This window comes from Microtus oregoni, unplaced genomic scaffold, assembly GCF_018167655.1.
Source record: "Microtus oregoni isolate MIOR12 unplaced genomic scaffold, Mior012 000009F_ref0000495, whole genome shotgun sequence".
In the NCBI taxonomy this organism is placed as follows: domain Eukaryota; kingdom Metazoa; phylum Chordata; class Mammalia; order Rodentia; family Cricetidae; genus Microtus; species Microtus oregoni.
The window spans coordinates 7202881-7218885 of NW_024543068.1; the positions used below are offsets into that span (position 1 = coordinate 7202881).

The 16005-nt window shown below is 40.8% G+C and overlaps 1 protein-coding gene across 1 annotated transcript in view; it reads left to right on the plus strand.

Annotated features, from left to right (window-relative positions):
* The window catches only part of Cep128 (centrosomal protein 128), a 358487-nt gene that overhangs the window by 46233 nt on the left and 296249 nt on the right, over window positions 1-16005 (plus strand). Inside the window, exon 9 of the mRNA XM_041658366.1 lies at window positions 5527-5643. Coding sequence (XP_041514300.1) covers window positions 5527-5643 — 117 coding nt within the window. The remainder of the gene's footprint in view (window positions 1-5526; window positions 5644-16005) is intronic.

Here is a 16005-nt window from a genome sequence, read left to right on the forward strand (position 1 = left end):
TTTGGGTATAATATGCCATTTTTGTCAAAACATATATTCATGTGCTCATTGTGAAATGTTCATGTATTTAATGAATTTAAGTTTGAAATCTCATAATAATAATAGATAACATGTAGAATTAATTTATAAATTTTGAAATTGTAGATTTTTTTAATGAATATTTGAAATATATTTTAAAGTTATGATCAGTGGTTCCTCTTACAGTTTTTATTAAGTTGTGTGCAGCATTTGCTGTTAAGTGACTGTCTCCATGACTTTGTAGTCCTGGTGGGACACCCTTGCTCTCTGTGACGATGTGACTGAATTTAGAAGCTTCTGAAGATTGGTGAGGTACACACTGCTGAGCTTCTGAGGGCTGTTCCAGGGAGGATTAACTGAAGGGAGAGCTCTTCCCTGAGTGTGGGAGACACCACATAATAGCCTGGGGCCCAGGCAAAAATAAAAGGGGAGAGAACCAGGCAAGTTGTGGCGTCCTCCCGTCTCTGTCTCGACTGTCATGATGTAAGCTGTTCCCTGCCACCCATTCCATGCTCTACCGAATCTTCTGAAAATGAAAATTCTCCTACCTTAAACTGCTCTCTCAGGTCTTTGCTAACAGTGACAAGAAACGGAATGATAATTTATTGAATATGGTGAGATTTTTAAATTTCCTAGTGACCAAGTTTTATTGTTCATGTATTTATTTTTATCAAATCTTTATACTTGAGTCTAGTTCAGCCTGGGCTACATATCGAGATCCACTTTCAAAACATCAGACAAAACAAATAATTATTTTACTCTTATTTTGGTTTTCTATTTTTCTTTCTACTTTTTCTTTTCTTTCTTTCGTTTTTTTTAAAAAAAAAAAAAGAAAATTTCACTAAAGTATTAATAAACTTGTCAACTCCAGGAGCAATTTTTTCACTTCCCACATTTTGTTTTTCCAAGATAAGTCAACAGATTTTTTTTTCTCCTTGAATATTATTTTCAAATTTAGCTTTTTAGTTTAAGCAGACTGTATTTCTTCAGTGGACTGTGTTTATAGTTCCTTTTAGGTAGGCTGAGTTCTTGGGGTCTGAATGTAGTAGCTGCGTGTGTCAAGAGATGGATGTCTTCTATCTTCGAAGAGGTGACTCAGTGGCTGCTCTCGTGAAGTGTGCCCATTTCAAAAACAGGAGAATTTCACTATATCACTCACCGTTCCTCCGTGCTATTCATTTCTTTGGGAAGAGCCATAGGAAATGGAAGACTTAATATTTGTCTTGTGTGGAAGTAAGGAGACGCTTGCCATTCAGACTGGGGATGGGTGTGTGAGCAGGATCTGCATGCTTGCATTTTCTCATCAAGTCCTAGAGAAATCCAGGTGTAGCAGTGTCGTCACCAGTGTGTCATCACCAGTTTGGACTGTATCATTTAAAAATGTTTCAAATATCAAGTACTTCAATCATCTGCCATTTTTGGGACTGGCGAGATGGCTCAGTGGGTACAAACCCTTGCCATGCAAGCTTGAGTTCCATCCCCAGAACCATCGTAGACAGAGAGAACCAGCTCTGGAATGCTGTCTTCTGACCGCCACAGGTGTACTAGGGCATGCCTCCCATCAATAACAGTGATAATAGTAATAATGAATGAAATTCTTTTAAAAAGAACTTTCTTTCTGGTTTGAACATACTGACTTTGTAGTTAACTGAATAGCAAGAAGGTCTAAGTCGTATTATTGACACACTAGTTAAGTGTGAGCTGAATGTAGACATTTATAATGAGGCTTTAACACCCTCTTCAGCTTAGGAAATGATGATCCAGTTCTTTTTATAAATTCTAGAATGGAACCTTTCACTTGGTAGGACTTCTGAAGTGTTGCCATGTTCTTTAAGGTTTTTAAAAAATTGTATTAAGTTAGAAAGGCCCACGTGCCATTGTGTGGTTTGATGGATTACCACAGCTAACCTACCCAGATCTGGACATAGCATATTTGTAGCATCCTTAGAAAGTTCCTTATTGTCCCTTCACATCCCCAGCAGCCCCAATTAAAACCAGCAATCTTAATCAAAGCTTAAAACAATATTGTTGAATTTTACCCGGCCTTCTGAAGGCCACGTGATGTTTGTGCAAAGCTTAATTTAGATTTTGTGACTCACTTATTCCAGCTGATGTCAACATTTACAGTTTGGACTGGCTGACATATTGTGCGGTATCTGTGAATTCTGGATAGCATGCTGTCAGAGAAGATGCAGTTTTGTTGTGCAAGCGTTAAACGCCATGGAATCCGCAGCTGTTCTCCCCTCTAGAGCTAAGTTTAAATAGAGTTACAGGTCACCGTGGGGAATTTAAATATTGAACACATGTATAAGAGAAGATAAATGACAGCCTCCAACTCCCACCAGCTTCACTTTCTGTTGGTGCTCATTGTTAATCACATTTAATGTGCATTATTCTGAGGCTGCAATTGTTTATTGCGTATTTTTCTCAGTGAATGAAATATATCTTGGAGGTTTATGGAACCCATTTTTCTTTGAGAGACAAAAAGTATTGGTTATTGTCAAACATGCCAAAATATGACTTGTTCATTCTTTGTGAATCATAATTTTGTTGTTGTTGTTTGATTCAAACTGCATTGGAAAGGAATATTATTACTGATAGCATGAATTATGGTGATTTTTTCTGTTAATAGTTAATTGTGCTAATCCAAGTTGCATAGCCCTCATAGGAGAAATTTCATTTTATTAGTTGCCTATATTTCACCTTGTCAAGTGTGATTGGTGTATGTATTTTGGTTATTTATGGAGAAAAATTTCAACTTACTTTAGTTTTTCTATAGGTTGGATCCCTATTAAAACCAAAAGTAGATGCGGCTCTTTGTGATGGTGGCTGTTAGTGGAATTCCAAGACTTTAGTCTATGCTGCATGCAGGCCACCATGGGTGTTGTGTAGACCACAGCTATGGGACAAATAACAAATATTTCTTTAAATGGCATTCTAGTTTCGTTCCGCTGCAGTGATGGACACAGTGGCTGAAGCAATCGCGGGAAGGAAAGCATTTGTTTGGCTTCCACTTCCAGGCCATAGTCATCGCTGAGGGAAGTCAGACTGGGAAGCAGAACCTTGAGGAATCTCCCAGACTCCCTTTAGCTGGCTTTTCTGTGCAGCTCAGGACTATCTACCCAGGGAATGATGCTGTGCACAGTGGGCCGGGCCCTCTTGCATCAATTAATAACCAATACAATACCCTACAGGCCAATCTGACCTAGGAAATCCCTCAATAGAAGCTTTCCTCTCAGATGACATAAGGTTGTATCAAGTTCAAACCATTCCCTTCTCTTTTAGACTTTTGAGGCTCGTGCTGGCCTCAGACTCCCTATGTAGCCAGGATTGTCCTTGAACTCATGACTCCCCTACCTTTATTCCCCAAGCACTGGAGTTATAGATATGCACCACCAAACCTTGCTTTATATGTCCTTTTAGATGACAGGTTTACTGATCTATAATTTATCACCAAATTAATGTACTCTAATGTGTAATTTAGTACTTTGTTGTAAATTTACTGAGCTGTGCAACTGTCCCATGGTTCAATTGAGAGCATTATGACCAGTCCAGCAAGGTCCCTCATTCATTTTTAAAAAGATGTGTGTGTGTGTGTGTGTGTGTGTGAGAGAGAGAGAGAGAGAGAGAGAGACAGAGACAGAGAGACAGAGAGTACACCAAAGTGTACATATAAGGCAGTGGCTCTCAACCTTTCTCATGTTGCAAGCCTTCAATATACTTCATATTTTGGTGACCCCCAAACCATAAAATTTGTTTTCATTGCTACTTCATAACTGTAATTTTGCTACTATTATGAATCATAGTGTAAATACCTATGTTTTCCAATGGTCTTAGGCAAATCCTGTGAAAGGGTCATTTGAGTCATGACCCACAGGTTGATAAACACTGATGTTGGAGGTCTGAGGACAACTTGAGGTGTTGATTGTTACTTTCTGCCTTGTTTGAGGTAGGGTTTCTTGCTTATGTGTGGACCTGACTTTATAAACTCTGTTGTAAAGAAGGGGCTTCATCTTAAGCTATATGATGAGCTGGCGCTTATCAGCTCCAGAAGTGTGCTGCAATAGTAGAATTTAAGCCGATACCCTAAGAAATCATCAGTTAAGGAGCAGGGCCACAAGCTTTAATGATGTCCAGATGTTGCTGAGAGCATCCTGTCCTTGAAGATACCTTGTCAGTTATTGATGGTCCTTTGTTGTTTTTTTTGCGCCCCCAAACTGACCAATGCTTCCAAATATTACCTTACCCTATGCCCTCCTTACCCAATTCCAAGATGGCAGGACATGGACTCTCCTGATACGATGTTTCCTCTTCAAAAGTTCCCCCCTCCCCAGGCTTGTTGCCACACTTTCCTCACCCACCATGCTGGGATGCTGGAAAGGAGAGGTCCCAACTTGGGTTTATAAAGACCCTCATGTCCTTTACATCAGAAACTGGGCTCCGTGAATTCATTTGGGAATCAGTAACGTGGGCAGAACATTTAGTGCTGTGTTCGCCAGGTTGGGTGACCCAGGAGCTTCTGGGGATTTTCTGTCCACACCTCATCTTGCTGTAAGAGATCTAGGATCGCATATGCCTGTCAGACTGTAGATCTAGGATCACACGTGCCTGGCACTCTGCTTTATCATGTGTGCTTTGGGATGTGAGCTCAGGTTCTCACTGTTGTATGGCGAGCATCTTAACTTCTGACTCATCTCTCTAGCCGCATGAGCAGATCCTTCTTGACTTTTCATGAACACAGAACAAGCATCAAAATGTTTTTAATAATTGGACTTTATTTATTCTTTTCAATGAATAGTAAATGTCTCTGTTCCCCAGATGTACACGTTGCCAGTATAAATTACTTTATGGAGATATATACTGACGTATAGAAAATCTTTTTGAGTTCTCACAACATTTTACTAGGGAAGATTTTGTGTCATAAAGAAGAATTCTTTCATGTTTGTTTTTTAGTCCTAATTAAACATTTTCCAGTTTGCCTTTAGTGTTTGATCTTTTCAACTTTTTATTTTTAGTAAGTCACAGTTGAAATCCTTGGCAAGCTCATGCAAAGCACTTTGGATGATATATTGCACACTCACAGCAGGGTCTTCCAGACTATCACACCCATGGATAAAAAAGATAAAAAGAATGAAAGTGATAGGAAGGTTGAATTGGATAATAAAGACAATTGTTGGCCTAGTAGTTTTCACTTTGCATCACCAGAGGGCGCTCTTTTCTAGTTCGTGTGTTTGAATGCCGAGCAATCGCTGTGTGGTAGTTTGAAAATTTTGAGCCCTCTTGGTGGGGTCTCGGAGTACTACTGATGGATCTAGGTTTGGATATTTTGAAAACTGATGATTGGCTTGTTTTTTAACTTTGAATTAACCTTTTGGCCAGGTGTCCTACATGGTGTCATTAGGAAGGGTTCCATAAACAAGCCAATGCTTTAGTCTCCTGGGACATCATGGTTCTCAGCTTCATCTCGTGCTTGCTCCCTAATGCCACAGTCTCTCTGTTCATGTTGAGGTTTCAGATCGAGTGGAGCGGCGGCTTCAGGAAATAGAGAGAGAGATGCGCACAGAACGAGAGCTGGTGGAGCGACGCCAGGACCAGCTGGGACTCGTGTCCTTGAAGCTTCAGGAGGTTTGTGAGAAGTACTTCTTCGAGAATTGCATTGTTAATCAGTCATTGCTAAAATGCTTATAGTTCTGGGTGGGATGCAGCTTAGTTGGCAGAACACCACATAAGCTAGGTGTGGTGTTGTTCACCTGAATCCCTGCACTTGGGAGGTGGGGTCGGGCAGACAAGAAGTAGTCACATGCCTGTCATCTGTAGATCTAGGATGGCACATGGCTGTCATGTGATTTATCCTGATAGAGAAGTATAGCATCTACTTATAGTTCAGAATGTAGAATGAGGCATTCTGTAGTTTGTTTTGAAAAGTTTTTGTCTTTGAACATATTTTGGTTCCAGTTTCCTCCACAGAGAACAGGAATAATACTCTCTGCCTAATTGCACAGGGGAGAAGATAAATGAGTAAAAGATGGTGAGGCACTTCCCATCGTCTGGAATCAGCTCAGCAGTGTGAGCCGGAAGTGTAATTGCACTGATTGTTTTGTGGGTGGGGACCAGACACCAGGGAAAGACACAGTGTGGCTCATTTTGTAAATAAAATTTTATTGGGTCCCAACCATTCCTGCTCATTCAAATACCATCCTTGTGACACAGTCCAGATTTGAGCTGTGTGACAGAAAATGTCCTGCTTACTATACGGCAGTCCGCATTTTATAGAAATTTGCTTATCTATGACTTAGTTCAGAAGCAGAGGTTAGTTCCTCTTTACGTGTTCATTCTTCTTCTATTGAAACTTTAGGTTTCTAATGTTAAAACATAGAACAAAGGGTTTTGTTTAATTCATGTTTTACCAGCCTGACTTTATCATCTTACCTAATGTAGCCAAAGTGTACAGTATTTTATTCTGAAGTGGTTTTGACAAGGCTGCAAGTGTAATGTCGGCTTAAGGCCTCTGTGGCTGTGATGAAACACATGACCATATGCACACGGGGAGCAGAGTGTTTATTCCAGCTCGCAGTTCCACATCATACTCCATCACTGAGGGACGTCAGAGCAGGAGCCTCGAGCCAGGCTTCATAGAGAGGAACAGGGTGCTTTACTGTCTTTTTCCTCATGGTTTACTTAGCCTGCCTTCTCTTAGCACCTAGGACCACAAGCCCAGGACTGGCTCTGCCCACAATAAGCTGAATCCTTTTATATCATCAGTCAAGAAAATGCACTACAGGCTTGCCTACAGGCAAACCTTATGGAGGCATTTTTCCAATAGAGAGTCCTCCTTCCCCAGTAACTCTTAACCTGTGTCAGATTGACAAAACCCAGGCAGGACAAATGTAAATATATTTACATTAAAGGGCTGTTATAATTAGTTTATATTGTTGGGCCCAAGGCACGCTGCAAGCACAGTTTGAAGTGAAATGGGAAACAATATCTTTCTAGAGACAGGGTTAGATGCTCTAATATGGCAACTAAAGATTCAGGGCCTGATTCATTCCTGGCTTCTAAGTCACCATTCACAGGTACAGCCAAAACAGCAGGGTATAAACCACACAGAACAAAACAAATGTCCACCGTGTGTATGGCTCAGGTAGGATTGGCAATTCAAATCACCTGTACTCAAGGGAACACATACAAATTTTGTAAGGTCAGTCCCGGTCAGAAAGAGTCACTACCATTGGTGGGTAGCAGCTATTTGCACTGCATTCCACGTGGGGTGCTCTGTAAAAGCCTGCCGCCGAGCCCCTGAAGCCAGCCTAGAGCCTAGAGTGTCAGTGTGTGTTCACGTAGCTTTCTTTCTGATTTTAGGAGTTGGTTAATTTTCCTGGCTATGATTTGAAAACTTAGTTTTAGTTGGACGTAGCTGGTTTCTGATTGTCCATCTTGAGCCTGTGCTCCCCTTCAGCAGGCGGCCCTTCTTCCAGTTCTCCCATGTTTGGGCTTACCAACAACTTTTGTTCCTCCTGACTGTGCTCCATCCTTACTGTAAATATCTGTATTATTTATCTCGTGTGCTTTCTTCTGTAATCCCAGGACAGTGATTGCAGCGATGGGTTTAACACCATAGAGTGCTATGACCGAACAGCAGATCTCATGCAAGTTGGCTAATCATGCTCTTCCTGGGTCCAGGGTGGAAACCCATGCTGCATAGTGTTGGTTGATTCCTGCAGCACCATTTTTGCTTTTGATTTTGGGGTTTTTTAATTCTTGGCAGGGAACCGTTGTACTGGGTGCTTTTCAGAACACCACATGAGAAGTCACGTGCTAGTGACAGCTGCGCACTTGACTCAGGTTGCCTGCCCGGCTGCTCCACCACATCACTGCTATTCCTCATTTCTCATTGTTATGAGGAGATTTGAAAAAAAATCATATTTTACCCATTAATTGGGGAGGTATTGTTGGTTTTCTGTGTAACAGTTCTTACTGTAGGTGGTGTCAAATAGTGATCCAGAGCAGCAGCTCTGCCATTGATGGCTGTGTGCGTGGGATCCTGTGGCCGGGATCTTCTGTACCTGCCATACCTTTCTGCCGCCCTCACTCTTTCCCTGTCTGTCCTTCTGTCCATCTTAGTGGAGAGTCTCATTTTGTTACTTGGATTATATTTATTCCCTGTCATTGAAGATTATTTTATTGAAATTCCTTTTCAGTATTTAATATATCTACAAAGTATAAAAATGACAAAATCAAGAAAAGCAAAGAATCAAAACAAATCAGGATTTTTATCTCATTTAAAATGCTTTTCCCTAAAAATTTCAAAAATATATGTGGTTACAATTTTTGACTTTGATCAACTGGCAACTTTTTTCAAATATTAGTAGGCGCTGTCGATTCAAACTAGGAAAAAAAGATTCTACCCAGAAAGTGTAGTGTAAGCTGAAAGAAAACATTTCCCTTGCTTATAAAAAATTGCGTTTTTTTCTCCATTTCTCCAAAGCAGGCATGCCCCTGTACCTGGTAATCGCTTAGAGGATGCTTTGTTGAATAATTAGATGGAGCATTGTGGGTAGCACCCTCCCTTATTTAATCTTGATTTTTATACATTTGTTCTGAAAGCGAATTGCATCTGGTGAGCATAAGAATAGTACTGAAGTGACAATTGTTCTTTTTTGCAGGAGGAAATTAGAGAAAATTTCCACACTTATTTTCCTTTCTTTGCAGAATGCACAGAATTACAAAGAAAGGGGAGAGGAAGATTGCTTCCCACTCCAGTTCTCGGGAAGCCAAAGCCCGAGTATGTGCGTTGTGATTATCTATTGGCTCAGAGCTGGAGCTGGCTGTGGTGTGGATTGCATCTCTGACAGTACAATAGGGGATCACTTGATAAGAAAACTTTAATTTCGTATTTTGTCACTTTAATGTAAGCAGTGACCTATACGTTTTTAAAAGGTGCTTGTGGCTTATAAACAGCATTGGAAACTGGAAAAGATTAATTTGGGCTTTTTCCTGTTTCCAAGTTAAATCGCTTAGGGTGCTCTGGAAAGGTCATGTTTAAGGAGGAGGCTTTGCTTTCTTTTTCATATTTATGGAAATTCCTGTACTAAATGGTAATAGTCGCTGGTGTGTTTGTGTCTGACTTTGGTGGGTAAGAGCACCGGGACTTTTGAGTCATTACACTCTTTTACCTTTTAAAAATGTATATTTTAAAGAGTGAAAAATTATAACTCTTAAAAGTTGCTAAGAAATTAGGAGAACTCATTAAAAACATCCTGGGGGTTGGAGGTTGAAAGTCATTTTCAACTGGAGCTCCAAGGAGCAGGCCTAATGTACCAGATACTTCTGAAGGATAGATGAAGTCCAGGGACTTTTGCCTCTCTGCATGTAATGAAAAGCAGTCTTAGCCACTGGAAATTGGTGGAAGCCAAGTCAATCTCCTTCCTATGGAATTATTTACCTTCTTTCTGTTGCCATAAGCTCCGGGATTTCATTTCCTGTTTGAACATAGTCACCCCTGTTGCAGCACGGGATGGCAGGCTTTCTTGCAGGAGTAAGGCGTTTCAGAGGCTTTGGGTTCCTGCATCAGAACAGCCAGGGAAGTCCCACTGGGATGGCTTGTTGGTTATAGTTTGTGAGGTCATCTCTCTGTGTATCCTTTTAAATTTTGGATAATGTTATATGAGCTACTTTTGTTGGTGTGCTTAAAGTACTATGACCCAAAACGACTAGTGGAAGAAAGAGTTTATTTGGGCGTACGGTTTCAGAGGGAGAGTCCATGATGGCAGAGAAGGCGTGGCAGCATTGCCTGAACAGGACGCTGAGAGAGGGCTTCTACTGCAGACAGGAAACAGAGCAAGCAAACTGGAAAATGTAGTGATATTTTGTTTGTGATCTAACAAAGCTTGCCTGAAGATCAGAGTGCAGAGCTAAGCCACTAGAAATTAGGAGAACTCACTAAAACATCTTGGGGGTTGGAGGTTGAAAGTCATTTTCCACTGGAGCTCCAAGGAGCAGGCCTAATGTACCAGATAGAGGCCAGGCAGTGGTGGCACACACTTTAATCCCAGCATGTGGGAGATAGAGGCAGATGGATCTCTGTGAGTTCAGGGCCACTCTGGGCAACAAAAGATTGAATCAGTCTAAAAGAGAAACAGAGCTAAGCAGCAGTGGCTCACACCTTTAACCCAGCACTAGGGAGGTGGAGACAGGAGTGATATGACTGGGCAGAGAGAGGAACGTATGGAGGGAGGAGTCAGACGAGTCTGAGGATTCACAGAGACCAGATGGCCCCTTTGGTCTGAGCATCGGTAGAGGTATGAACTCTAGTGGCTGGCCTCTTGCTTCTCTGATCTTCAGCATTAACTCCTATATCTGACTCTGGGTTTTTATTATTAGACCAATTAGAATTTGTGCTACATCCAGTGAGGCGAAACCTTGGGAAGAGCAGTTCAGCTTGGGGATGCAGGAGGCCTGACTGTCAAGTGTTGAGTCCGTTCTGTCACCACTCTTTCCTCACTAGTGAGTCCGCACAGGTTTTTGCACATTTGTTGGCTGTGCATTGGTGCTTTTGTAGAGCTCTTGTTTATTTTACTTATGTGTAATTATTGGACTACTTGAGTTTCCTGAAAGTTTTTTTTATAAACTGGAGAAAGAACTTGTGTTATTTTTCTGTGACTCTTAGCTGCCTAGGCGTATTGTTTGAGCACTTGTTTTTTCTGCACTAATCGAACACCATGCCTATTATGTATCAGTTTTCCCCTTTCTGTCTCACAATTGATCTGTTTGCCTATTGCTATTCCAGTATCATTCTGTCTTAATCATCATTGCTCTTATTATGACATTATAAAAAATGAAAATGAAGATCCTTCATTATGTTCTATGAAAAACCCTTTGGCATTTTGATCATAATTATATTAAATATATACACTAATTTGAATGGAAGGTCTTTTATAATGTTTTTCAACAATATTTTGCAAAAATTGTTAATTTGAGTTTCCTATGCACCTTAAAATTACTCCTTGATTCCCTAGGGTTTTTTTTTTTTTCTTGGTGGGAATGAGATGCTTCCTTTCATTATATCTAACTGGTTATGTAAAGTTTACAGATGAGTAGCTGGTTTGTAAGTGACTTATATATTCAGCAGCCTTAAAGGCACGATGGACTGGTTTTTAATTATCCTTTTATTTCCCCCCTCCCCCCAACTCCCAAGTTGGTCTCCTTCTGTGAGTAGAACCTGAGGGGCAACGTGGAATAGAATCACAGTCAGCGTGGGTTGTGACCTTATTCTTCTTGATGTGTTTCAGAAGTGTGTCCTTGTCTGGTATCTGCTCCTAGGTTTGAAACAGCCGCTCATCACATAAACATTTCTCTTTGTTCTTTATTTGACATGAGAATTCTTGTGTCTTTTGATTTCTTATTTTCATTTAAAATCATAATTAGTCATGACAGATGTAGAACGCCCGCCACTTTGTTTTATTTTATGACATTTTCATTTGATTGTTTTTAGTATTGCTGGTGATCAGTAGTTGTTGAGCTTGACTTAAATAGCTGAGAACTTTGTTAATCATATGTTGTATTTACACACTGCTGAATTAATTTGCTGGTTGTAGAAGGAACTGCGGCTGGCTGCTCCCGGCCGCCTGGCTAGCTTATGCCCCGAAATAACAACACACAGACTGTATTCATATAAACACTGCTTGGCCCATTTCTATTAATGTGTGTAGCACCACGAGGTGCGCTTACCAGGAAGATTCTAGCCTACGTCCATCCTGGGTCAGAGCTTTATCACTTCTGCCCTGGAGAGGCATGGCACCTGCCTCACTTTCTCTTCCTCCCAGCATTCTGTTCTGTTTATTCCACCCACCTATGTTCTAACCTATCAGGCCACACAGTTTCTTTATTAATTAACCAATGAAATCAACAGATTGATATATGACACTCCCACATCATCTGGTTTTTATAGCATTTTTACATTTACATTTATTGCTGTGATCAGTTCATAGCATTTTCTTTGTGCTACCTTCCCTGATTTTAAGATGCAAGGTTATCTCCATACTTGCCACCCTGCACAGAACTCAACTTCTGATTGATCAAGGACCTCAACAGAAGGCTAGGCCACTGAACCTGATAGAAGAGAAAGTGGGACATAGACTTGAACTCATTGGCACAGGAAAAAGCTTTCTGAACAGAACACTTGTTAGCATACTCACTAAGATCAACAATCAATAATTGGGACCTCACTAGACTGAAAAACTTCTGCATAGCAATGATAGCATGATTCAGACAAAGCAACAGGCTACAGAATGGAAAAAGATTTTTTACCAACTACACACCATATAGTGGGCTAATATTTGAAATAAAGAACTTAAAAAATGGACATCAAAAAAGCAAACAGCCCAGTTAAAAATGGGGCACAGCTCTAAACAGAGAATTCTCAAAAGAGAAAACTGAGAAATCTTAAAGAAATGTTCAGTACTGTTAGTCAGCAGGAAATGAGAATCAAAATTACCTTGCTATTTCCTCTTACACCGTCAGACTGGCCAAGATCAATAAAACAAATGCCATCACATGCTGGCCAGGATGTGGCCGAAGGGGAACACTCATCATTACTGGTGCTAGTGTAAACTTGTACAATCACTATGTATATCAGCGGTAGTTCCTCAGGAAGTTGGGGATAGATTTACTTCAAGATCTAGCTCTATCACTCTTGCACATATACTGGAAGGATGTTTCCTTCTGCTACAGAGACACTTGCTCAGCCTTGTTCATGGCTGTTCTATTCAGAATAGCCAGAAATTTAAAATAGACTGGATGTCTGTCAGTGAACGAATGGGTAAAGAAAATGTTGTGCCTTTACACAATGGAATATTACTCAGGTAAGTAGATGGAGCTAGAAAAACAAATCATCCTGAGTGAGGGAACCCGGTGTTTTCTTATATATGGGTGTAATGTCTTCGATAACAGGCTACTATATGTATATTCCCAGAGGTTAGGCAGATAGCAAGTGACTAAGGGAGGTTTGGATTGCCTAAGGAAGAGGAAATAGAAGAGTTATGAATGAACGAGGGTGTGGGTGTGGGTGATGGTCCTGGAACAGAGGATCAAATGGGGAGGGGAATGAAGAGGGAACAGACCAGCTAAAACTAAGGACCATTTGAGGGGTTGCATGGAAAACTAATATAGTAGAAGCTTCTTAAAATATATACATATATGAGAGAAATCTAAATGAAATCATTAATAAAGATTTGGAGAGATGGAGCCCCAACTAGACATCTCTCATCACCAAATGAAATATCCATAGCTGAAAATGTGTAACATCAATGAGTTGTTGGCTGAGGGGCCTCATAGAAACCCTCAAACAACCCAGGGGATTGCTGTCTACAAACTGATGGTAAGGCCCTGTTGCTGAAGACACTCCTGTATTGTACTCTGAGAAGTTGAGCTGGTGCTTACCTAGATATTAGGTAGAGCCTTCCACCCCTACTAACTAGTGTTCCTAATACTGGGATGTACTCTGAATTCTGAAGAGAAACAAACACCAACCCAGCTACTAAACCTTCCATCTACAATGGTGACCTGCCTGTCAGATATGCTGTTGCAGTAGTGGTTCAAAGCTTGTTTGGGAATAACCAACCAATATCTGATGGTCTTTAAGGTTCATGCCACGAGATGGAACTCATACCCAACACTGCTCAGAGGATCATGAACCTGAGACTAGATGGGCCACTGATGTAGGGACAACCAAATACTACTGTTCTGCTAAAGAAATGTAGCAAAAAATTTACTCCTAATGACATTCCACTGTACTCATAGATCAGTATCTTCCTTAGCCATCATCAGAGAAGCTTCCTCCGCAATAGATGGGAACAAATACAGAGTGCCACAGCTGGAGAGTGTGCAGAGAGTAGAGACCTTGGAACACTCAGTCCTACAAGGTATCTCTTCAAAAATTCCCCTTAGAAGTTCAGAGAACTCTGCAAAAGAAGATGTAGAAAGATTATAAGAGCCAGAAGGGATGGAGGACACCAAGGAAACGAGACTATGTAGACACAACAGGACTGATGAACATATGAACTCAAAGATATTATAACAGTATGCACAGGGCTTGCACAGGTGTAACCTAAATGGGGTCCCAGAGCTGAGAGGGGAAGTGGACATAAGCCCCCATCCCTAACTGTGGTAGTTTGAATATAATTGCCCCAATAAGATCCGAGGGAATGGCACTATTCAGAAATGTGGCTCTTTGGAGTGAGTAAGGCTTTGTTGGAAGAGGTGTGTTACTGTGGAGGCAAACTTTGGTGACTCATATATGCTCAAGCTATGCCGAGTATCTCAGTTCATTTCCTGTTGACTTTCGATCAAGATGTAGAATCTCAGCTCCTTCTCCAGCACCAGGTCTGCTGGCATGATGTCATGTCCCACCATGATGATAATGGACTAACCCTCTGAACTGTAAGCCTCCCAATTAAATGTTTTCCTTTGTTAAGAGTTGCTGTAGTCATGGTATCTCTTCACAGCAATAGAAACCCTAACTAAGACTCTAATTTATTTATTTATTTTTATTTTTTTAATTAATTTATTTATTAAATATTTCTGCCTCCTCCCCACCACCGCCTCCCATTTCCCTCCCCCTCCCCCGATCAAGTCCCCCTCCCTCATCAGCTCGAAGAGCAATCAGGGTTCCCTGACCTGTGGGAAGTCCAAGGACCACCCACCTCCATCCAGGTCTAGTAAGGTGAGCATCCAAACTGCCTAGGCTCCCCCAAAGCCAGTACGTGCAGTAGGATCAAAAACCCATTGCCATTGTTCTTGAGTTCTCAGTAGTCCTCATTGTCCGCTATGTTCAGCAAGTTCGGTTTTATCCCATGCTTTTTCCGACCCAGGCCAGCTGGCCTTAGTGGGTTCCCGATAGAACATCCCCATTGTCTCAGTGTGTGGGTGCACCCCTCGCGGTCCTGAGTCCCTTGCTTGTGCTCTCTCTCCTTCTGCTCCTGATTTGGACCTTGAGATTTCAGTCCGGTGCTCCAATGTGGGTCTCTGTCTCTGTCTCCTTTCATCACCTGATGAAGGTTAATATTTAGGAGGATGCGTATATGTTTGTCTTTGGATTCACCTTCTTATTTAGCTTCTCTAGGATCACGAATTATAGGCTCAATGTCCGTTATTTATGGCTAGGAACCAAATATGAGTGAGTACATCCCATGTTCCTCTTTTTGGGCTAAGACTCTAATTTAGAAACTATCTCCAATTGATAACCACTTGCAAAAAATAAATTAGTTTTGTCCAATGGAGTGTTACTGGGTATGTAAACCACACTTCATGTCAGGCTCTGTGCCTAGCAGTAGATGGCCAACACAAACTTAGTTTTTGGAGGTTCTTTGTCTCCTAATGCTTTGTCAGGACTTTTTTTTTTTTTTAACTTACAGGTGTTTTGTATGTATATGGTTTCTTTGTCTTTTTCTTTGGTGCTTTTTCCTCTATTGCTATATTTTATTTTACTTTGAAAAATTATTATTTAGCTTGATTTCTAAGGAGAGAGGGGGAAAAAATGTGTGTATGCTGGTGGGAGGGAACTTGGTGAAGACCTGGGAGGAGTAGGGGAGGGGAAAGCCTAATCAAAATACATGAAAAAATGTATTTTCAGTTAAAAAATAGAAAAGAAGCAAGTTACACTGATCTTAGCAAGTGAGTTTGCATATATTTCATCTTTACTGCTCCCGGTTTAATTTGTTTAAGAGAGAGATCCATTTCTTTAATGTTTGCTAGAACTTGAACGTAAAGTCATTTGTTCCTGCCGTTATTTTGGTAGTTGCATACTTGGTTTATAGAGCGTATTGATCTAGAAAGCAGTGATAGTCCTTAGCATTATTAGATATGCCCTTCCCTTTTTCATGTACTCTGCTAGAAATATGAGTGTATATATATAGTTTTCTTTTTGAGCAACCTTGTCTATTGTTTCAGCATCTGTTCTCTGACTTTTCTATTAAAAAGAGTTTTCCATTT